The sequence below is a fragment of the Ammodytes marinus genome, assembly GCF_949987685.1.
Source record: "Ammodytes marinus genome assembly, chromosome: 2".
Classification (NCBI taxonomy): domain Eukaryota; kingdom Metazoa; phylum Chordata; class Actinopteri; order Uranoscopiformes; family Ammodytidae; genus Ammodytes; species Ammodytes marinus.
This window is the reverse complement of record NC_137231.1, coordinates 10,904,814-10,927,768: the sequence shown is the minus strand read 5'-3', so window position 1 is coordinate 10,927,768 and position 22,955 is coordinate 10,904,814. Positions and strand designations below refer to the sequence as shown.

Sequence of the window (22,955 nt, the reverse complement as noted above, 5' to 3'; positions counted from 1 at the left end):
TGTTTCCAGGGGATGGTATAGGAGACGGACACAAACATTTCAACAAGTAGCCCAGAGTATGCCTGAGTTGAGCTCTGCTTTACGTGGGACTTTGGCAGGCAATGGGTTCAGGAAATGTGATAGCACTTCGGTTCAGCGAGCCTACTTAAACAAACAGCACACATAAGAGGCTCTGCTTTCTGCATTACTCCATCTGCTTTCCACCTACAGGTGTTTACATGTTAACTAGTAAGTTAGCTCGTCAGACCAGCCTTTAGTGAAGAAATGAAATTACTCTTTCTTGCCTGTCTCAGCCCCAAAACTGGGAATCACACCACAGCTGAGAGGATAAGGTAATTCACAATGTTGCTAATAACAGCTAGCTACAACAGCTGTTTCTATATTATTTACCCGGTAAGGCTGTTTGGCAGTTGTATTTTGGGTTACCAGGGCTGTGACATAATAAAGCTGTCGTGAACTGCATACTTTTTTTGTACAATATGGCTATAACAACTTGGTTATAACATTATGATTCAGCTACCTACCACAATGCATTTGCTGTCATCAGATGAGATATGATTCAGGAAGACAACAAGGGCTCTATAGACAACAGCAAGGAACTTACCAATCAATTGATGGCTTTTTGAGATAAAGTTAGTTCTAGTGTGTGTAACTTTTTCTCAACCACCTTTTTGTCCCTCCAGACATTCGTTGCCATGCGTTTCTTTTATTTGATGATTCATTTATGAATGAACTACATACCTTTTATGATTCAACTTACCCACCTTAATGTATTTTCAATCAGCTATGACATATGATTCAGGGAGACCATTAACGCTTTAATGTCAGAAAACAGCAAGAAACCGACCAAATCAATTGATAAAGTTAGTTTTAGTGTGTGTAACTTTTTCCTCAACCACCCTCGCCATCCATAGTCACGCGTTTCTTTTATTTTAGGGCCCACATTGAATCAGCGGGACACACTTGTGAGCTCAGAGATGCAGCAGAGTTTCAGTCTCCTGCTGAGGTGGCAGACCTGGTGTCACGAAATCCTCCGTTTGAGGGTGCGCTGGCCATTCATCTGTTCAGAGCAGGCGGACTTCTCTTAGGTAAACATTACTGCTGTAATATGATCTACTCGTCTCTATACTTTCAGTCATTTGTGTTTGCCAACATAATGGTAGACCTGCAGGTATACTGGTAGCCGTTCCACAAAATGTCAGTAGGATCTTTCTGTTTTTATGTCTAACCTTTTACACCAGACATCCGAGTACCCTTTGGCGTTATCTTTGGCGGAACAGACATAAATGAAGATGTGAAAGTTGAGCAGAAGCGCGTGGTTATGGAGCAGGTGCTACTGAAAGCCAGGTGATGTTGCTGTGAAACTACTATTCCATTCCAAATAACTCCACATTTAGCACATGGCTTTTACCTATCCGTCATCACATCACACACTGTAAGCCTTTGCTAAAATGTTGTGTTCTTCTTGACCAATGTCTTCATCCGTGGAGAATTCACATAAATGCTTTATAAAAATACACACAAAGAAGAATGTGTTTCTGTATTTAACTAATAGAATGCTAATAACCACTATAACTATTACTATTTGACCTACCTAATTTGGTTTCCAATGTCTGATTGGCTGTCTTTATAGCAGACTTTTCAATATTTCATAGCAGGATGTTACGGAAGCACAGGTGTGACTAATAACATTAATTATGGATGCATTCCATTAAGGTGTGCCGTGAATTTCAAGGGGCCCTGTTATTGTCCCTGCTTATTCATTCCCATGGCTTTCATGTGACATTTAAATGGAATGAATCGATCATTATTGTTATTAGTTACAGCTGTGCCTGTCCAAATGAGCATGTCTGCCATGCGAAAGGTCTGCTGGGTCTGTTTGATCAAGCTGTGGTTTCTGACGTGACATAAATGTACAGTACGGTCATGTCTCAATATATCAATATCAGACTCCTCATTTATTGCTAGTTCCAAACATTCTAATAATGTATCACACAACGTTTTTTTTTGTTTACTTTCCATAGAGGTTTAAGGCAGATGTCACCATCCTGAAGCGCAAGCAGGAAGTACATCGGATCATTTACACCTCTTGATTGATTGAAATAGTTCTTATAGAATCAAGATGTCTTAATGAATCATGACAACCTTTAACTTGAATAATCCTGTGATTTTGTTTTGAAACTAATAAACTTTTAACAAATCATTTAAAAGCTTAACAAGGTCAAAAATTAAAGCGTTGTCACATTTGCAACCAGTCAGAAGAAATTGGATGTTGCCATTTATCACTGCATATGTGACCTATTTATACAATATATAGCCTTTATCCAAAATAATTATATGACTACAGTACTTGTAATGTGAAATAGTTTCAAAGCACTTGAATCATTTTGACTAGGTTGTCAATTATCTATGCGGTGGGAAGAAAAATGACTGGATCCCTACAAGATCATTCAGCGCCTGAAGTTACTGTCATGAAAGAATGAGGCTGAATGCATGCGAGAGAAACCCTGCTGTGCAGGTTTTGTGTTCTCTCCGCTCCCTAGTTTAACATTAGAAAGTTAATGTGCACATAGGCTTATCAATATATTGCCCTGTGCCCTGATGTCAGACCCTGGTGTGTCTCTTATCATTATGATGAAAATAGATGGTAGTGTATCCACCTAGTAAATCTAAGGGGATAATTGCCTTCTGGGAGAACTGTGATGATCCAGGTCTCATGACTTCAAACATCTGAATCCACGCACCCCCCTCCTGCTGTTCTCACACAAACCTTGATCATGAAATTCAGTTACCACTCTGAGCCCGTCGGCCCATTTAATAATGCACGCTCACTCACACACTCGCAAAATTAATATCTCCCCACAGTTTTTTTGCTCCACATTTCCTTTGTTTCCCTTTTTGTATTCTTGGTGTATTCATCCCTAAATTATTTGCCTTCAAACCACAAGCAGATTTCCTGCTCTCACATACTCGCTCTCAGCCTGGAGACTCTTGTATCACCACCTCTTTTCCTCCAAATTCTCATGGCTCGTAAAACTTAACATCAGCACTAAAAATTCTTCTTACTGAAATGGCTCTCACAGCGATGATAATAGATTGTTTTGTGTTTTTATCAGGTTTGCTGTTGCATTTACTGACAAACTGAAAGAAGAGGCAGAGTTATTTTTGGTATGATTATATCCTTTTGTATTTTACTAGACAGACTGTAGCTGTTTATATCTCATAAGCACTGATGTTTGATGCTTGCGCAAGTCTGTGTTTAATGTTGTTTTCAACCTTTATGTTTTACTAGAAAATGTCTGTATCTGCCTAATTGCTTGTTCCTCAGTATGTTTATGAGATGTCTGCTGTTCTGCATCCCCCAACACACACTATCAAAGCTAACAAGACGGTCAGAAGTTATATTTTAACATTAATAAAACATTGCCTCATGTATTGCAATGCTACAGTGAAAATCAAGTTGCAGAGCAACTTTTTGTTTGTATTTTACGGCACGTCAACAGAGTGCAGGAACCTGACGGCTTCAATAAATAGAACAAAGGGGCGTTAACTATACAAACACTATCTATCCTGCCCAGCCCCTGTAATAGTTTGCTATTAAAACAATATTACCGTGTTTTATTTTCCCGATTAGATTCTCGCCATAGGCTGCAGATCGAGGCGAGTGGTATGCTTTATCTATGCCATTTAGTGCTGACAGCAGGCAGACAGGACAGGCACTGAGAGGCATCGGCACACTTTTTATTGTGACAGAAAACACACACAGGCGATGGATCTAGTGTGATAACATCCAGTCAATTTCCCCTCCATCCCCTCTGATATATTTTGTAGCACACCCATTATCATGGCAACGGCTTCCCACACTCCCCTAAAGTTTGGCTTTTGATAAAATGTTTAGAGCAAAAGGAACATTAATAGTTTTTTTTTCTATTTGTCTGGCATAAGGGGAAAGAAGAACAGTTAGTAATTATCAAATGTCATTAGTATAAATGCACAATACCAATAATTACAATTGGATTAAAAGCACGTGTGATTATGTTTCTGGGCTTGTTTTAACCAGATTTCCCCTATGTTTATTTTTTTCCTGTAGCAGTCCCAGAGCAGTAAAATCTATGTCCAGCCCCAAGGTAAGCTCTGCGGGATGAGTATCCTCGCCTTATGCTGTGCTTCCCCGGACTCGCCATTGAAGTGTTGCATTAATCAGCTTTGACATTTTTTCCTCCATTATCACGCTGTCTGCAGTACAGAGTTGTATTTGCTCTTGCCATTGGCCACCGTGCCATGTAGGACAGCCCAAATCACTCTTCCATGTTGTTTCCCACCAGAAGTCGTGTTTGGCAAATAGTGTCCTTTCCTAGATTAGAGGAGAGCCCCTCTGGCCAGCAGCACGGCTGAACCCACGCCGGTTAAAGCTTATTTGTGCATGCTTGTCACGAGAAAGTGCTTTGACTAAACTAATGTTTCTAAAATACTTCTAATCTATTTCTAATCTATTTTAGAAAGAGATTCGATTGGAATTATTAATAGATGTGTCTTATATGAATGAACCTCATAAAGAATATAGGTTTGTTGATATTTTTAATTTTGAGTGTCAAATAAGCAATAAAGATCAAGATCAGAAAAGCTATTCTGAACGTACTTATATACCCCTTAACTAAAAACCATGTGCAAAGGAATTTTTTGCATAATGGATTTTAGTATTGGTGAACAATGAAAGCTTTACTAAGAACACTGTGCCTTTTTTTTCTGTGTTTACTTTAAGGTATCCAGACGGAAGTGACTGAAACATTCTGCTGGACTGAATTCTTGCGGAACTCAGGTACTGTTACTGCTTCAATTAGACATATCTCAAACTATTGTCTATATTTGGAGGGGGGGGGTTGGTCAGGTGCTTGGTTCAGTATCTTGATGTAACTAAAACAACATATCCACAGCCATCTCTGTTGCTGATTATCACGGCTTCGACGGCGCATGCACAGCACTGTCGTCATCCGGCCCGCCCATATCAGATATAACCAATTGAAAAATTGCTCAGAATTTTCACATTTAATGAGTTTCATTGGAGGGTGTCCAGACCAACAGGTGCAGCAAATTTAATTTGCCAGCGGCAGGTCTGGATTTCCAGGCTACTGCATGGGGGGAAAAGTTGCCTGAAACAGATTTTTGACGTAAAGACTACAACTTATGAAAATAAAATACATTTGGTGATGTGGAGTTAGAAATAAGTGAGCATACGAGACCTTTGTGTCCCGCTCCTCATCACTGCTTAATGCTACGTTAGCTGCTTAAAGCATCACAAATCCAAAACTGTTGGCAGCTGAGCTGCATTGCCGTTAATGTAGGAGCAAATGTTTATAAAGGAAGAAGAAAGTGTGGAATAAAAAAAATAAAAAAATGTAGGTCTGCCACATACATTTTAACAAAATAATGTTATATTCATGGAGTACACTTTTAAGCAATTTAGGCTCAAATTTTCTTCCCAAGCAGAGTCTCAAAACTAATCAACAGACACTGAAGCTCACTTTGTCAATAAAATAAAGGGGACAGCCCATACTTTGTCAATAAAATAAAGGGGACAGCCCATAGTTGAACCTACAAACACATCTGTTCAGTTAAAGTAAAAACTCCAGTTTGGAGTGAGCCTCACTGTTAGTGCCCATATACTACGAAAGAAGATGTCATTGACCTGTTTTGTTGAAAAGTGACACAAGACGTGAAGAACTGAAACATATTACTTCATGAAAATCTTCAGAGAACTACATTGTGCATTATAAGAACAACATGAGAGTTGTATTTTATAAATATTTTTATTAAGACATCAGTGAGTGAAAACACATTGTGGCATATTCAATGTATTTCTGTAAATGAAATGCTGATGCCCATTGTTTTAGTCCACTTCCTCAATAGTGGGGCCCAGAGAGCTGCCGCTGCCTGCCTGTCTGCCGCAGCCTCCCATTGGTGCTGCGCCCTGGTACAACTTGGTCACAATTGGCATGCACACCTTCTCTAGTTCGTTCTGCTGATGCTCGTACTCGTCTTTCTCTGCCAGCTGGTTGTTCTCCAGCCAGGAGATTGTCTGGTTGCACTTGTCAATGACCATCTTTTTATCCCCCTCACTAATCTTTCCTTTAATATTGTCATCTTCGACGTTGCTCTTCATATGGTAAACATACGACTCCAGTGAGTTCTTCGCTGCAACCTTCTCCCTCTGCACATCGTCCTCGGCCTTGTACTTTTCAGAGTCCTGCACTATTCGCTCTATTTCCTCTTTGCTAAGGCGGCCCTTGTCATTGGTGATGGTGATTTTGTTCTCTTTTCCTGTGCTTTTGTCGACGGCGGACACGTTCAGAATGCCATTTGCGTCGATGTCGAAAGTTACCTCCACCTGTGGTACACCTCGGGGAGCAGGGGGGATGCCTGTCAGCTCAAACTTGCCCAGGAGGTTATTGTCCTTGGTCATGGCTCTCTCGCCCTCAAACACCTGAATCAGCACACCTGGCTGGTTATCCGAATATGTAGAGAAGATCTGGGTCTGCTTGGTAGGAATGGTGGTGTTTCTTTTGATTAGAGGAGTCATAACTCCACCTGCAGTCTCGATGCCCAGAGACAGAGGAGCCACGTCCAGCAGCAGCAGATCTTGAACGTTCTCTGAGGTGTCACCCATGAGGATAGCAGCCTGGACTGCTGCACCATAGGCCACAGCTTCATCTGGGTTGATGCTCTTGTTCAGGTCTCTGCCATTAAAAAAGTCCTGCAATAGCTTCTGGATTTTGGGAATTCTTGTGGAGCCACCAACCAGGACAATTTCATGGATTTTGGACTTATCCAGCTTGGCATCTTGCAGGGCCTTCTCAACCGGCTCCAGTGTTCCCCTGAAGAGCTCCGAGTTGAGCTCCTCAAAGCGTGCCCTTGTGATGGAGGTGTAGAAGTCTATTCCCTCAAACAGAGAGTCGATCTCAATGCTAGCCTGTGTGCTGGAGGACAGGGTCCTCTTTGCTCTCTCGCAAGCTGTACGCAGTCTCCTCACTGCTCTCTTATTTTGGCTAATGTCCTTCTTGTGTTTTCTCTTAAATTCCTCTACAAAGTGGTTGACCATTCGGTTGTCAAAGTCCTCCCCCCCAAGGTGTGTGTCTCCTGCGGTGGCTTTCACCTCAAAGATGCCGTCATCAATGGTCAGGATGGACACGTCAAAGGTGCCCCCACCGAGATCAAAGATGAGCACGTTCCGTTCTCCTCTTGTGCCTTTATCCAGGCCGTAGGCAATGGCTGCTGCCGTGGGCTCGTTGATGATCCTAAGAACATTCAGTCCAGAAATCACACCAGCGTCCTTGGTGGCTTGCCTCTGGGAATCATTGAAATAAGCTGGAACGGTGATGACTGCATTTGACACCCTCTGTCCCAGGTAGGCCTCAGCAATCTCCTTCATTTTAACCAGGACCATGGAGGAGATTTCCTCTGGGTAGAAGGCCTTGGTCTCCCCTTTATACTCCACCTGGACTTTGGGCTTTCCGCTATCACTGATCACCTGGAAAGGCCAAAGCTTCATGTCTGACTGGACCACAGGTTCATCAAACCTTCTACCGATGAGACGTTTGGCGTCAAAGATTGTGTTGGTGGGGTTCATGGCCACCTGGTTCTTGGCAGCGTCTCCAATGAGCCTCTCTGTGTCGGTAAAGGCCACATAGCTTGGAGTGGTCCTGTTGCCCTGGTCGTTGGCGACAATCTCCACTTTGCCATGCTGGAAAACTCCAACACAAGAATAGGTGGTGCCCAGATCAATGCCAATAGATACTCCCCTAGCTGTAGACATCTTGGTGCTTTAGAGTTCCTGGGTGATTGTCTAACACATGAAAACACTGATATTAGGTTTTGTCGTGCCATCATATTTCAACCCTAACCCTATTAATGGATGACTCACGGGACTGTTTCATGGAACAAGTTCAATCTTATTGCTTCACTACTGTAACACAAACAAACTCTGAGTGGTTAACCTCAGCCCTTTGATTTATGCATTTCCCCAAACTAGCCATTTTTCCATATTTTAACACATTTTATATAATTAAATTCAATAAATTCAACAATTTCAAATTTTTTCTAATATACACTAGGCCTACTGTCAAACTAAATTTATCTCACTATTTAGAAGTGATGCATTATTTGGCTATAATTTAGGGAACAAGTGTATTAAAAGAATGCCTGAGGAAGCACCCTACATCATCACCGATACGTCATAGCATTTAAAAGTCTGCACTGATGTTTCCATATAATTTCACCGGTCTGTTAATGAGATGCTACTTACTTTGAAGTATCCCCGCAGAGTAGTTTTCCTTTGCGTCAGCTTTTGCCTCTGTGTGTTTCTTCTTAGACTAATGCCTGGACTGACCCTGCCCCATTACTTATATATTTACAACCAGCTTTCCAGAACTGTCTCCCAGGCTCTCCAACTCCTCCTACAAGCTCGGTGACACAACTGTTAATTTTAGCAACTAATGCAGCTGCTGTGGTGCGCGAGAGCTGGTGAATATTCCAGAGCGGGGCAGCACTTTCACGCTAAGCCAGCAGGGCTCACTGCGAGGAAACCCAATTTAGGGAATGTGGCAGTAAGTCAAAACTGAGGGAGGTATGTGGAAGTGTAAGCAGCCTTGAATGCAAGCTCTAACCCTAAAATAATGGAAAACATGAACTACTACAACTCCTTCTTTACAGTTCATTAAAGAGGCATTTCTATTGATATAAACACAAAGTTGCTTTTCTCTGTCATAAGAACTTGCTTTATTGCTCACTGATAAGTATGCGCCCTTGTATATTGCTTTTATGTCTGTAGTTTTGACCATGCTATACACAGGTGTGCCACATATTTCTAACTGTTTCATCCTTCTCTCATATTACTCATAGACTGTAATGAGGGGACTGGAGCCACCACTGGGAGAACAATTGAGAATACATTTACAACCTTACCCAACAAAAGCGGAACCAATCAGAAAGCATACATTTACTCCATGCTATGGTAGAAGGTCATGCTTTTCCCTTCTCTCCTCTTGTCCTCCTACACCCATTTGAATACCTTGGTAAAAATGCACTGTTACTGGAGCCCGTTCATTCAAATTGGACATTGCAAGATGATGTCCATCCCAGGTACATTAGTTCTCATAGAGAGCAGCGTTGAGTGCAGAGAGGAGCGATTGATTAATAGCTCTCTAGCCCCATGCCATTTGTCATTGCGCTTCACAATCGTTGCAAGTTATACTTATTGCACACAGTCCCTTCTCCATTTGTTGTACTAGAAATACAGTAGTTGTGACTAAAACGGTGCTTTCTTCACGTGAGATGTAAGCAGCACTGTAATCTGACTCTGAGTTTTTTTTTTTTATTGCAGCTGTAAAACATCGTTCCAGTTTCCGCATATAGGAGTCATTTTTCCTGGATGTGGATCAAATGAATTAAATATCTGTAAGAATTTATTTAATTTTTTTGCTACAGTGTTGTAACCACAGTGTGTTAACGAGTCAACACATGCCACAGTGTTTCATGTGTTTGATTAAGTACTAATGGCCCCAAGGCAAAGAGCTTCATTCAAACAAATGGATAACCGAAAACTGCAGTCAGAAAATAACTTTTTAAGCATCGTTAGTTTAGTTGTCATTGGGGTGTCTTTCCTTTCTGTTTGTAAAGGAAGATATGGAACACTGCCTGTTCACCTTAAATAATTAATGTCAACATCAACTAGAGCTTGTTCAGCAACCTGTATATTCTGGTGTGTTAATTATCACCGAATAACGAATATATTGGGTACTGTTAATGAAGTTGTGTGGGATGGTTTGAGTGTTGTAAACAAATGCATCTTGTGTGGCCCAGCGTTGCAGTGGAGATACGTGACAATACTGCATGTGTGACTGTGTTATCCCTTGGGTGTCATGTGCCCTCCGAAGGCACAGACTTAAAAGCTGGGATCGAGAATCTGTCAATCCGTGAAAGCCACTGTGTGTGTGTGTGTGTGTGTGTGTGTGTGTGTGTGTGTGTGTGTGTGTGTGTGTGTGTGTGTGTGTGTGTGTGTGTGTGTGTGTGTGTGTGTGTGTGTGTGTGTGTGTGTGTGTGTGTGTGTGTGTGTGTGTGTGTGTGTGTGTTTCTTTAGGGGCCCCTGCTGTGTGTCTTCTTGTGAGGTGGGGTTAAGGGGATACATGGTGAACAGCAGCTTAGTGTGAACAGCAATGCTTCAAATCACTGAAGTATGAGGGGAAACAAGCCGGGGGGTATATGTTGTTGTTGTTGCCTTGTCCAGTTTCTTGCTCCTAGGGTTGCAAAATTCCGGGAATTTTCAAAGTTGGAAACTTTCCATGGGAATTTATGGGAATTAACGGGAATTTGGGGAATTAACGGGAATTTACTAAATTCAAAGCAACCCAAATGCACTAAATTCTCCTAACTATGTTATTTCAGTCCAGGCAAATGTTCTATACAGTAAAAAGCTGTTTTTTCAACTAATTTTTAATATATTTATGAAAACTTAATTTCAAATCAGATATCTTTTTAAGTTTGAGACACCAAACTTGATATCATATATTGATTTTTACTAAACTGTGGTTTTAAATATAGTTGGGGAAAATTTATTTTAGCATAATCTTGACTAAAACAACCAGATTTTATGCAAGTACACTTGGCACACATCCTACTGCATGGGTACTGAGGCCACGCCCCCTACATGCACTGTGCATTCCTCCATCACATGGGGGGGGGGGGCATTATACTTTATTTATTGAATGGGTCGGGTCAGACAGATGAGTAATATTTTACTCAACATTCATCTTTTTGTTGTTCAGTGAAATTATTGATTGTTCATAAAATAATCAAAACTTGATAAAGTTCTTCTTACAAATAAATCTGTTCAAATGTAATGTTTTATTATTATTATTATTATTATTATTATTATTATTATTATTATTATGTATTATTTTTAGGCCTGTCAAACGATTAAATTTTTTAATCAGATTGTGTGCGTGCGTGCGTATGTATGTGCGTGCGTGCGTGTGTGCGCGCGTGTGTGTGTGTGTGCGCGACCACGTCCTAGGGGACTGTTCATTTGTGCCAGGAAGCCGACGTTATGTTGATGTCTAATCACACACACCTCTGAAAACTGCAGACGTTTGTGTCCTCGCGGGCTCTGAACAGAGCGGACAATGTTTTTCCTCATGTTGCTTCAACATCAACTGCCACCCGCGGCAGTTGATTTTATACTATCTATGCCCGTTAGCAGTTTAAAACACGGCATGGGCTAACGTGCTGCTATGTTTGGATGCGTTAGAGTGATTGTATTGCAGGTGGGATGTACGGGGCAGATCATTCTGCACATGTGTTAATTGCGTTAAAAAAATCAACACGTTAATTCCCGAAATGAGTCACCCTGCGTTAACGCCTTAATTTTGACAGCCCTAATTATTTTGCATGAATGCCTGCCTATGACCAAACATAGTGTTTAAATGTTTAGATTTATGTTGGGATATGAAAAAAAATCATTTATCATCAATTACCGCCATTTAGTTAATTCCTGTAATTTCCAATTTTGAATATTCCCAAAATTCCCGAGCAAAAGTTCCCGTGGAAAGTTTCCGGAAACTTTCCACCCCTTTGCAACCCTACTTGCTCCTCAGGTGATTCCTTGATGATTGTTGACTAAATGACTCGGGAAGCTTCCAGTGAAGTAACTGTTTAAGAATTCTCAATTCAAGATCAAAGGATGAGTGAAGGTCATAAGTCAAGGGCGATGTCTATTGTCGTCTTGTTGAAATGTAGGGACGTGATCAGGGAACAGTGTTTGTGTAATGGGGGGCAGGTCAAGCTTGAAAATGTCCTCATGTCCTAATTTTAAATCTTTATTGCAATAAAGTTAGTTCATATGCATATTTCTGTATACTTGGCTGAGCCAGGACTGTCACACACTCAATTACCCACACCCAGTAGCCTACTGTTTTCCTTTTTTGTGTCCGTTATATAAAAATGGAAAGTGTTAATCTCTTTGTTTTAAGATTTCTTTTTTTCATGTATAATTTGATCAATCGTTTAGGCTGAACAACATGTGGCTCTCACCTCCTGTATCTGGCTTATATGTATGTGCAGTCTTGATTTGGAGGGATGGAAATTATAGCCAAACTTAATCTGACCTGCATCGTGGGCACACACACCTATTTTCTATTTACAGCTTCTTTAAAAGCTGCTTTAAAACGACTCATATGCAGCAAAATAGTTGATTGTCAAGCCCCTAAGCAATTGAGACGTAATGTCTATTATTGGCATATATATATTTAATTTAGTTTTATATGTGATTTTCTTAGTTAAATTCTTTTTTAAATCGGTGTTGTCATGGTAGCTGTAACCTATGCTACCTGTGCCACTCAACAGATTAATCAGATAGATATGTGCTCTCACACATGTGGCCAAAAGTAATCACACGCATGCACACATACTGGTTAACCCATTGATGACGGCTGCTGCGCGATGCCACATTGGCTCTCCTGCCTGATGCTGCATCGCGCAGCATTATTACTTTATCTAATTTTCATGGCATTCCCAGCATAGAATGCCATGTCATTGGTTCAAATACACATGAGGTGGGTTTTGTTGATTTTTTGAAGACCACGTGACCACCCAAAAGTTGTGTAGTTTGCCAAAAATCATGTCAATCAAAAAAAATTAAAATAAAACAAAATAATAAAAAAATACACCAGCTATGTCGGCGACAGAACAGTTAGTGGCGTTTGGTGCGCAGAATCAAGGTCTACTATAGACTACTGACGAAAATCACACAACACATTGCATCTATTTATTAACAATATTTAATAATTTTCTAATTCATCTAATTTTGACGATTTTTAGAAATATTTGTAGGTTTGTAAGCGCTGAGGGAGCATGTTTAAATAAAACCTGTGAACCTTAACTTTTAAATGTATTTTATTTCATGTTTCTATGTGCTACACAGGCTTAGATATTAAGGTTTAGGTAGACTTGACAATTCGTACTATTTTTTCAGAAAACCCTCAGGCATTAAGGACATGCATCCTAGATTGCCATAGTCATCAATGGGTTAAAGCCTTAAAGGATTTCTCATGCACTTCTCACATCAACTTCAAACAGAGAAAATTTAATAAATTGCTATTATTATTGTTATTATTCTTATGTCTTTGAATTTCTTGCTTGATATGATGTTAGCTGTCCTCCGTTATTTTTCCATTTCTTGTTCTGAGGTAGTGACATGTTTGTTTCCCTTCACTGACTTGCTTTCTCATCATGCGCATCAGTGCAACAAAGTTTGATACATCCTGCGGATGAAGAGCTCTTTTGACAATCGTCTCTCGGGATAAGGGTCAATGCACAGACTCCACATGGTCATTTTAAGAGTCTCTTTAATAGCATTAAAAGAGCTCCCTCAGCCTCCTGATCTGGACTTATCTGGCAGCAGGGGATTTCACTCGATTGTCCCCGCGCTTGAAGCACGTGTCCGTCTGCAGTATTATCGAAATGATTTGTCAATAACACTATTAAAATACGTTTTAATGTGGACTTATTTTGGATTCACTTACATTTTTGCTAAACACTGCCTTTGCTAGCAAAATAATTTCTAGCAATACATTCTTAGCATGTATCCTTTCGGCTCAATGTCAAGCTTAAATTAATTAAGTGTCAGAAAATAAATGACTAATAACCCTCTAATGCTTAAATATCCTCATACATCTGCTTGTTTTGATATTAATGACTAGGCTTCTAATTAAACAGACGACCTTGACCTCAAGAGTGTTGCATTCACACCTACCACGCTTTAAGTTTACGTCACCGTTAGACTGCTTTCTCGGGCGCTGTAATCACCAAATACCTACAAATCAAATGGCATTCCCATAAGCCTCAGCTTTGGTGTCTTATGCAAAACACAAAACCATAGCAGGCAAGCACAGATAAAATAGGATGGTGAATATGTCAAACATTATACCTTCTAAACAGCAGCTGGTTGTGAAGAAGTAGCATGTGCTTAGGGATCAGTGGAGCTGTAAACGGCGGTAAAAGATCACTTTCACTCAATGTAAACACAAGACTGACGGAGTGCTAAGTTGAACACATTGCTCTCTTCAGTGTGAATAAAAGATCCCGTGAGTGCCTGACTTAACTCTGGATTGAATCTGAATTTGAACTGGAAAATCATTTGGATCAACTGGGACAAGAGACTATTTATGGTACTGCCTCTCAATCAAAGCAAGGTTCTTAAAATGTTTGATTTTGTTGATGTCGGGTAAGCTAATTTGAATCTGTTCAGTGAGCATGTTGTGTCAACCGAACACTCTGGCTCTGTAATTGTGATGCTGTATTACACACTGATTAGGGCTGCAGCCTTCAAATGATTTCAGCCTACTATTTCCCCTCTGAGTGTTACAACTCTGATCAGAGAATTGCGCCGGCACATTAGTCACTGCTGTCTTATTTTCCTTGTGACCTTGGGTGATGTATTGCTTTCATTATCTAGCGATGTACTTGGGATGTTCATTATGTGGTGTTTTGATATCGTGCTACTGTCTCTCTCTCTCTCCCTGTGTGTGTCTGGCTTCTCTTCAGGTGTGAGCAGCGTGTGTGTGGATGATCTGCACGTCTTCCTGTTGGTCTGCGGCCTCAGAAGAGTCAAGGACCCTCTCTATCTGGTGGAGGTTTTTTCAGGTATATGCCCTGCATTTTAATCTGCCATAACACCTGTTTTACATGTATACTGGTATTAATGAAACATGTCAACCAAACATGTAAGTCAGTTAAAATGGCAGGTAGTCCAGTCAAAAGAGTCAAGGGTGTTTTCTTGCTGTCATGTTTTAAGTCTGTTTAACCTTAAAGCTAAAGTGCGTAACTTTTTCCACATAAATGAATGCCCGTTACATTAAAGCCATCAGCAAGCACGAGAACAGAATGGTGATTAAGCCGATCAGCTCCACAAAGCTCTCTCTGTATTTCTCAGTATGGCAGCGTTTACAAACTGATGTCAACCCCCGGACACTGGCACAGGAGCTCAGAAAAATCCCAAGAAGCGCCAAAGAAATCTTTCAGTTGACAATTCTACTGCCAAAAATAAAAGGATGTACAGCAGAATGTATAACATCCATGGTAAATCCCCATATTACATAGCTTTTCTATCTGTATTTCTGTAGTTGCGTGTTAAAAGAGGTAATGGCAATGTCCTCATTAAATAAGAATGAAGTCAGATCCCTGCAGTAGGGTTTCATCTGATTGAAAATGTATGTGCAATGAGATTCTTCTGACAGCTAATTTTTGCCTTAGACATTATATCTTGTAGCGTGTCCCTTTATGGTTTTATCTTTATGACGTCAATCTCATAAATCTTTTATGTATCTATTATATTTCCACTAATTAGCAACCTCAGTGGATTTTTTTTTTATATTCTTTTTTTTATGTAACTTTCATTTCATAACGTTATGGTAATAAGACTTAAGCATTTGAGTGTCAAAATGTATAATTATCTCCTAAATCTAATTTATCCAGATAGTAGAGCTTGATGTGTGATTTTTCACATCTTGGAATTGAATTTTGCATGCTGAAATATACAGTGCGTAACTCTTTCATATAAATGAACGTCGGTTGCATTCAAGCCCTTGCCAACTGAGTTGGCACAAAGTTGTTTAAGCCTCTGAGCTCCACAAAACTCTCACTCTGTATTTCTCAGTATGGCAGTGTTTACAGACGTGTGTCACCCCATGACAATGGCGCAGGAGCTCAGAAAAATCACAAGAAGAGCATAAGAAATGTTTCAGTTGTTCAGATTCTACTGTTTTGAAAAAACCTGGGCATATAGCCCAGTTTATCTTACCTCGTATAGATTCGCAGATCGGTGCTGTTGTAATACCTCAGAATTCCTCATGGGGCAAAAGAAGTTATGCACTATAGCTTTAAAAATGCAAATGTGCTGTAAGCAACTATTGCTGCAAAAACAGCTTCGCTGTTTTTTTAATGAAGCTGCTGCTGTTCATTGTTTTCATCACAAACTGTTTGTGTCTTTCAGAGTGGCACTGTGAGAATCCACGGAATGTGTTGGTCATTATTGGGCCAAAGGTAAGTACACACTATAGAAGTCCTATCCAAGTCACTATAAAGTCAGTCTTTATTTTTATACCTGCCATGTGTCTCTCCTTGTACCATGGCTGTCTGTACTATTGAAATCATATGAACCTTTTAGGCTGCCTCTAATTGGATGTAGCAGAGATACTGGCTTTAGCAGTTTAGCCGGAATTAACGGACAGGCCTAGGAGGGAATGTCAATCTCTGCCATCTGCATCACGGCGAGGGTCAGAGAGAGCAGCGCGCATAGTTCCTTTTGTGTCTAACTGGCTGACTGATTGATAGATTATGCACTGCCTACTCCCAATTAGTGCTTTCCTTTGATGGATCAACTGTATCCAGCTAACTAATTTAAATACATGGGTGGGCATATATCCAGACTTGTGCTGGTATAAATTCAAATGTAAGCTGTTTGTAGCCCTGTCACACACCATCATGCTTCTGTAGTGTGTATCTATTTGCACATGTACTGGCTTCGTGGGTTGATGTGTAAACAACTCGAATAATTAGAAGAAAAAAACATTTAGCTGCCTGCCATGATGTACGATATTCATAAGTCAACCAAATATTTAAATCAAAATATGTATTTTTAATACATTTACTGTCAAAACATTTTTTATCTGATCTTTGATTTTCGATTGAACTTTTGTGCTTGAATTTCCATCTGCTAAGAACTGCAAATAGAAGTCATATTGCAGCCAACAACAGCAGCCCCTCTCTCTGCTCTTACAGCGGCTCCTTCTCTCCGATCTCTCACGCATTGATTTCTCTCTATGTTTGTCTTCATCTTCTCTTCCCCCTGACTTGCTTTGATATGACAGTGTACAGCACTTGGGTATCTGTCTTTCGTACAAACAGTGGTGTCAGGCAAAAGGTATGTTCTAGTTTAGTTTTGCTCAAAAAACAACTCAATTAGACATGGCCGGGGGCTCATACACGCTCATATTGCTTGCTTCTTGCTCCGCTACGCTTTGTTGTTTTTTGATGAAATGGTTCAGCGAAGGCAGAGATGTATGATTCATCTCGACGCCTTTGAATCACAGTGGACGTGTGTTTGTTTACTTGTCTGAGGAATCAAAAAAAATGCATATATTATTAATATTATCATCATGATAAAAACGTATTTGTATGGCCGCTAAAACTTTCCCCTTGATAATTATAGAATTTCATTTTTTGGTCAAACATAAACATTACAAAATAGATTTTGAAAAGTAAACATGCTTTGCCCAGACTGTGACATGACATACTCTTAATCCACCACCACTTCACTGGAGTAATAAGCGCTCTGGCTGCACACAGCATCTGTCATTAAGAGGAATATTCAGGTCAGTTCGTCAGCGATGACGCATCTCACTCTCCTGTAACTGGGCTTAATCAAGCTCCACAAAGTCTAGCATATTCTGTGTTGTTATAAAATATAATATACATAAAGATTATTCTAAAACAATTATGTTCCTGAGACACTAGCAGGCCTGTACCTAAGAAATGGTTGCTTAAAAACAAGAAAATATTTGGAAAAGGACAAAACACTAATGCCATTATCGCAATACAGTAAGAGATACAACAGATTCCCTTGTGAAAGACCTAAACATTGACATAGAGTAGGTCTTCCCCTTCTGTTCCCCTGACGTTTCACATCTGTCACTCTGACTGTGGATTCACCACAGAACAGTACAGAAATAGTACAGTTAATACAGTGATTGTTAATACAGCCTTTATTGTGATCCATCCCCCGCTGGTTTTTAGTATATCTGCTAAATCCCAGATTACACCAGGATATCAAACTGTTCTCAGTTTAGATTCTTTGATTTGAATGCACATGTGCTTTAAAGCAGATTCAATTAAAAATACATGAACAATATTATGAAAGAGAAAAAAAGTAACGGCTTGCTTGGCAGCATCTTTGACCTAAATAACTATGCTTTGACTTTTCTGTGGGCCGGCTAATGCATGCAAATCCCACATTGCAATTAATCAGATTGGCCACCCACCACACCCTGACCCCAATCTCTGAAAATACAGGATTTTCAGAGATTGATTTTCTCACGATAGAAAATTAATTGTTTCATTGTTTATTCTTTCTTCCGGATTAAGTCATTGCTGGCATCCTTGATGAACAAAGAGCTTTTGACAGACAGAAAACAGGTTTCACCTCTCTTTGTAATGTCTCTCTCTCTCTCTCTCTCTCTCTCTCTCTCTCTCTCTCTCTCTCTCCCTCTCCCTCTCCCTTAGATTGATCCTGCATTTACACTTGAAGTAGAAGCTGTTGTTCAAAGGTGAGCCTTCATTTTTCTTTTCTTTTCTGTATCAGTTACACATCTCATAAAAAGAAACCCTGAGATCTGACAGCGTAATTACCACTACTTTGTTCCTGTGAGAAATTGATCTTATCCTTCTATTCCTCCTATGTTGCACAAGTACATATTCAAGCAAATTGTAGTTTACATCTATCTTGACATAATGTGAACAGAGTCTTCACTCTAAAGGGGGAGCGCCAAGAACCACTCTTTTTTTTTGTATTATTATCTGTCCTCCCACTCTTTAAAGCCCTGGCTGATCTTTGGGTTTTTCGCCAAGGGCCCTCACCACAACATAGAGGTTTTGCGGCAGAAAGCTGCCCTCTCTGGTTAGGACCTTACCTGGACTCTGAGTGCATGTCACATATAGCGCAGCCGTGCATTCTGCCAGGAGCTTGTCACAGCCCTTTAGCATCATTCACGCCTCTGCGAGCCCTGAGTCACGCAGATCTGAGCTCTGCCTCTGCTTCTGCAGAACAGCAGGGATCTTCTTGGCCCAGGAGAGGAGCCAGCAGGAGCTTCACGCTGCCATGAAAAGGTGCTTCGCCTTGGTCAACAGCTCCATCTCAGAGGGCATGTCAGCAGCCATCTTGGAGGTAAACATCTCCAGGACTCATGGGTAACTGGGTAACAATTCAGCCGCTGAACACAAATGTATCTTTTTATAGCTCGTGCATTGTTTTGAAGAATGATATTTATTAAAGTATAAACTGAGAATCTGCCAGCCAAAGCCCTTTTCAAAGTGTAAACCTTGTTAATATTTACAGGAGTCGTTATCTTGCTGTTTCTCGCTCAGCTACAATGTTATCTTCCCACTTCAGGGACAATTACCCAAATTAATTGCTCGACTCCAATCTTGCCGTTCCTGAGTGAGCAAAAACCTGCAAAATGCACGTAATCTCTTTTAAACACAGTCGATTGAGACACGCCACAGTGGGCTTAAAGTCTGATTAGTGTGTTAGCATGTTTCACTCAACAACCTGCCGAAGGTATTAGCTGATACAGATCATTTATTCTGCAAGTGAACCAAGACACCGAAGAGCAGGAAAGCCGAGCTGTTTAATTTGGGTGCTTTCACCGTAAGAATGATAGAATGAGGGAGTCGGTGAGTGGCTAACTTTCGCCTGTGACATTGTAAATCTGTCACTGACATTTTAGTGTTTAATCACTTTGTTCCGACAGGCCATGGATCTCGGGGTACCTGTGTTGGCCAGGGACATCCCAGGAAATGCAGCCGTAGTGCAGCATGAGTTCACTGGCCTGCTATACCCGTCTCCTCAGGTATATAGTAACACACACTGACCAGCTCACCAAATGGTTAACCCCCATTAAACGAATTGATTTTGTTAATGGACGACAGTGAGAATATACTGCATATTCTCTGAAGTCAACAGCTAATATTGTCACATCCGCTGATTGGAATAGCACATTCTGCAAGTATGGAAGCACTGTCTCAGCGTGACTGACAATGGATATGTTCCCTTCTTGGCGTAGATTAATCCTATTGTTTACATTTTTAAAGCAGAATTAAGTGATATGTGTTTGTAAATATACACAGTACGTGTTACATCACTCTATAGTCATACAGCAATCACACAAACAGTGTCCCCAGTTCATAACACAGGTCTCTCAGTCACTCCGCTCTGCTTGCTGCAGATTTTTCTGGTATCCCACAACCCTCCACCATTCAGGAAGGAGAACGCTACAAAGGGAAAATCATTCCCAATGTTTGTTTTCAAAGTTTTAATCATGTTTAAACATACTTACGGATCTGAGATGATGCCAGATGACTGGCTGCTCTAAGAACCCTGCGCGTTGATGTGGGGACGTAGGGACGAGTGAGGGGACTGCTAACTGCAGTCACTGACAGGAACTTACTTCTGCTTTAAGTATGAAAACTTAACAATTTGGAAAGGTTTTTGCTTTTTTATTAAAATTATCATTCTTGGTTCTTATTGGTCCAATGTAAGAAAGTAAAATGTAACAAAAAGAACTGATGTATTTCCTCAGGTGCTCAGATTAGTATCAAAAGGTGCAGCCTTTAGGGACAGAGCAAATATCCCACATTACTACATAGTGATGCAACACATAGCAGCATGTAGGAAAGTGAGAACTCTTCAGTCTGATATTTAATGTGGTTTGGTGCATGAGGAGAGTAACAATGGTTAAGGCCAATTGACAGGATTTGATCATGTTGCTGTGGAGATTCTTGAGCGTGATGTTGTTGTAAAGACAGGGAGAAATCCTTTTGGGGGGAGGGGGTTACAACACGTGTGCTCAGCTGAGCTGCCAGGAGGAAGCTCTCACAGATGGTTGCAGCGACTTGAGCTGGATAAAGCACTACCTCAGCCAGGACTGATGGGCAGCAAGTGCTAGTCTTTCAGCCAAAACCTTTTTTTGCCGTTGATCACAATCAGGGCCTTTTTTTAGGGTTGTACAATGAATTGAAATGTAATCGAAATCTTCATATAACCTACTGCGATATTTGTTAATGGCTAAATTAGCCTGGTCCTACCAGACCATCGTACTTCATTTCATTTGCACAGAAGGTCTGGAATCGCTCAATTGACAAACGTAAACTCACTTGAAGGCGGGTGTCTGTCGAAGTTTAAGACTATTGGATATGCCCAGTGCCACTCTGGATCTGCGAACCAATCGCATAACGTTTGGTCGTGATGTATGTCATGTGCCGGCTTCTGCAACCGAAACTGTTGCACGCCATTGCTCTCAGCCACTCCCTCTGTTCGCTGATTGGTCATGTAAAAATCTATCCTGAGAAAACCCGCGAATATACCGCGGACCCAGACTGACTACTGTAGGGAAATGAAAATTGAGCGGAAGTAGGTGGTAGGGCTGTGCCAGGCTAAGTCTAAATACCATTTTAGTTTAAATATTGGCATGCTGCAGAGACGGCTGCCTAGTGCCTGCACATCATATTCTACAGACTTAAAAAAACCTCTTTGTTTGGTACAGATTCCCTCAAAAATCACACCATAATAATTGTAATACGTTGTTCAATGAAAATGAGAATAATGATGTAAAAGCGATCATTCGCTCTGATATCGCAATTAACAATAATTGCAATTATATATTTTTCTGTATTGTGCAGACTTCTTTTAAAATCCCCTCCTTCTGGTTTATTTAAGCCTTCAAAGCTATAACATGAGGAGTATATTTATCAAGAAACGCATCATTAGAAACACATTGAGCACTTTCAAAGCATTAAAGACAAAATTGGCACTTCCTGCCCAGCTGTATAATTTGCACTAAAAGTGAAGTGATTGTAAGAATGCTGTTCATAGGATGAGCTTTAATCCCGTTGCTGAGGATTTATTGCTCTCATACGGCCATACAGAAGAGCTGTTTCCTACCAAGAGCCACTCCAGACATAATCACACCACTTGAGTGAAGGGAGGTATGGTAAATTGGCCTTCTGACTGCCACTGGCTATACAACTTTGTATGCCCATTGGCTCTCTGCTGCAGTAAATGCTGACTGCCATGTTGTTGGAACACTTCAAGCCACTTTCACTTCGTTTTATTTGAGGCTCTGCTGGGCCAACATATACAAAAGTCGGATTGTGGACGCTGTATGGATAGAAAATATTTCTGTCAATCATCATCATTATCCTCAACTTCCCCTCCCCATGTCCCTGTGACAGCTGATGTTGTACTATCGTTTAACCGTCACCGTTACTTACTGTTTGATTTCCCTTTCTGCATTAACAAATGAGAGGTGACAGCTATTAGGATAGACTGACTGTTGGACAGCCATATTTGAATCTGTTGCCAAAAAAAAAAAAATCCATCCTCTGGCAATGCACAAACATCTTTGAAGTATTTACTAATCAGTGCACAGGCCCGTCTCTTGGATTATCTTTTATGCTTTAAAAAACATATCTTCAGGCAACTTCAATGGCAAGCTTGAAGTGGCAATTGGCAGTAAAAGAGACTTGTTTTTTGCTTTTACCCCTGCCAGGAGTTTGTGCATCAATCTCAGAGGCTGCTGTTAGATCGTGAGCTGAGAGAGAGAGTGGTGAGGAATGGAAAACTGTACGTGGAAGAGCATCACAGCCTGAAACGGGAGAGAGAAACCTATCAGCAGCTGGTGAACACTCTGCTCTGAGAGTGAGGTCAAAGGGTTCAACCCCCACTCTCTATACTTTCTCAGGAAAAAAAGGGCATTTAAATTATTAATATGTGTGCTTTTAACAGGTGTCTTAGACTTTTAGAAAAAAATATTACAAAGGTGTCTATACAAAATAATCATGGTTTATCTTCACTGCCAGTTTGTAATAATTCTGCAGAGCACTTTGAGCCAAAGACCTTAAGTAAAAACTGGTTGTTGGTCTTCATAATATATTTTATGTATTTGAAATTGATGATTAAATGTTATTTATGGTATGATAACAGGAATACACACATATGCTCTCTGTTGAATCATTCTACTTAATAAAAGTTGTTTAGTGTTTTGTACTGGTCTCTGAACTACAGTTGTGTGCCGATTGTAAAGTGATCATTGTCTCTATTGTGACAAAAATTGCTTTTTTTCATACAAAACTAA

General features: G+C 40.4%; 2 protein-coding genes across 3 annotated transcripts; one reads left to right on the top strand and one right to left on the bottom strand.

Annotated features, from left to right (window-relative positions):
• The first annotated feature begins 89 nt into the window (after positions 1-89).
• Positions 90-22,867, top strand: glt1d1 (glycosyltransferase 1 domain containing 1). Of its 2 annotated transcripts, none has more exons than XM_080044539.1 (12): positions 90-332; positions 937-1,088; positions 1,242-1,347; positions 3,117-3,168; positions 4,094-4,127; positions 4,763-4,819; positions 14,593-14,691; positions 16,040-16,089; positions 18,328-18,371; positions 18,868-18,988; positions 19,575-19,673; positions 22,371-22,867. In XM_080044539.1, the coding sequence occupies exons 1-12, from the start codon at positions 265-267 to the stop codon at positions 22,515-22,517; spliced, it is 1,029 nt and encodes a 342-aa protein (XP_079900665.1). In that variant the 5' UTR covers positions 90-264; the 3' UTR covers positions 22,518-22,867. The 2 variants fall into 2 exon arrangements, with proteins under 2 accessions (XP_079900665.1, XP_079900664.1); XM_080044538.1 differs by having other exon boundaries at positions 4,091-4,127.
• LOC307263379 (heat shock 70 kDa protein-like) lies at positions 5,888-7,810 on the bottom strand (the record flags this gene model as incomplete). The annotated part of the gene is made up of 1 exon (XM_080044527.1): positions 5,888-7,810. The coding sequence occupies one exon, from the start codon at positions 7,808-7,810 to the stop codon at positions 5,888-5,890; it is 1,923 nt and encodes a 640-aa protein (XP_079900653.1).
• Positions 22,868-22,955: the final 88 nt, after the last annotated feature.

Bases quoted from the DNA above. Each gene is read 5' to 3' on its own strand.
- glt1d1 (XM_080044538.1), top strand. From the start codon at position 265: ATGAAATTACTCTTTCTTGCCTGTCTCAGCCCCAAAACTGGGAATCAC. The intron at 3,169-4,090 runs GTATGATTATAT...TTTTTCCTGTAG, and splicing joins AAGAGGCAGAGTTATTTTTG to CAGTCCCAGAGCAGTAAAAT. The intron at 4,128-4,762 runs GTAAGCTCTGCG...GTTTACTTTAAG, and splicing joins AATCTATGTCCAGCCCCAAG to GTATCCAGACGGAAGTGACT.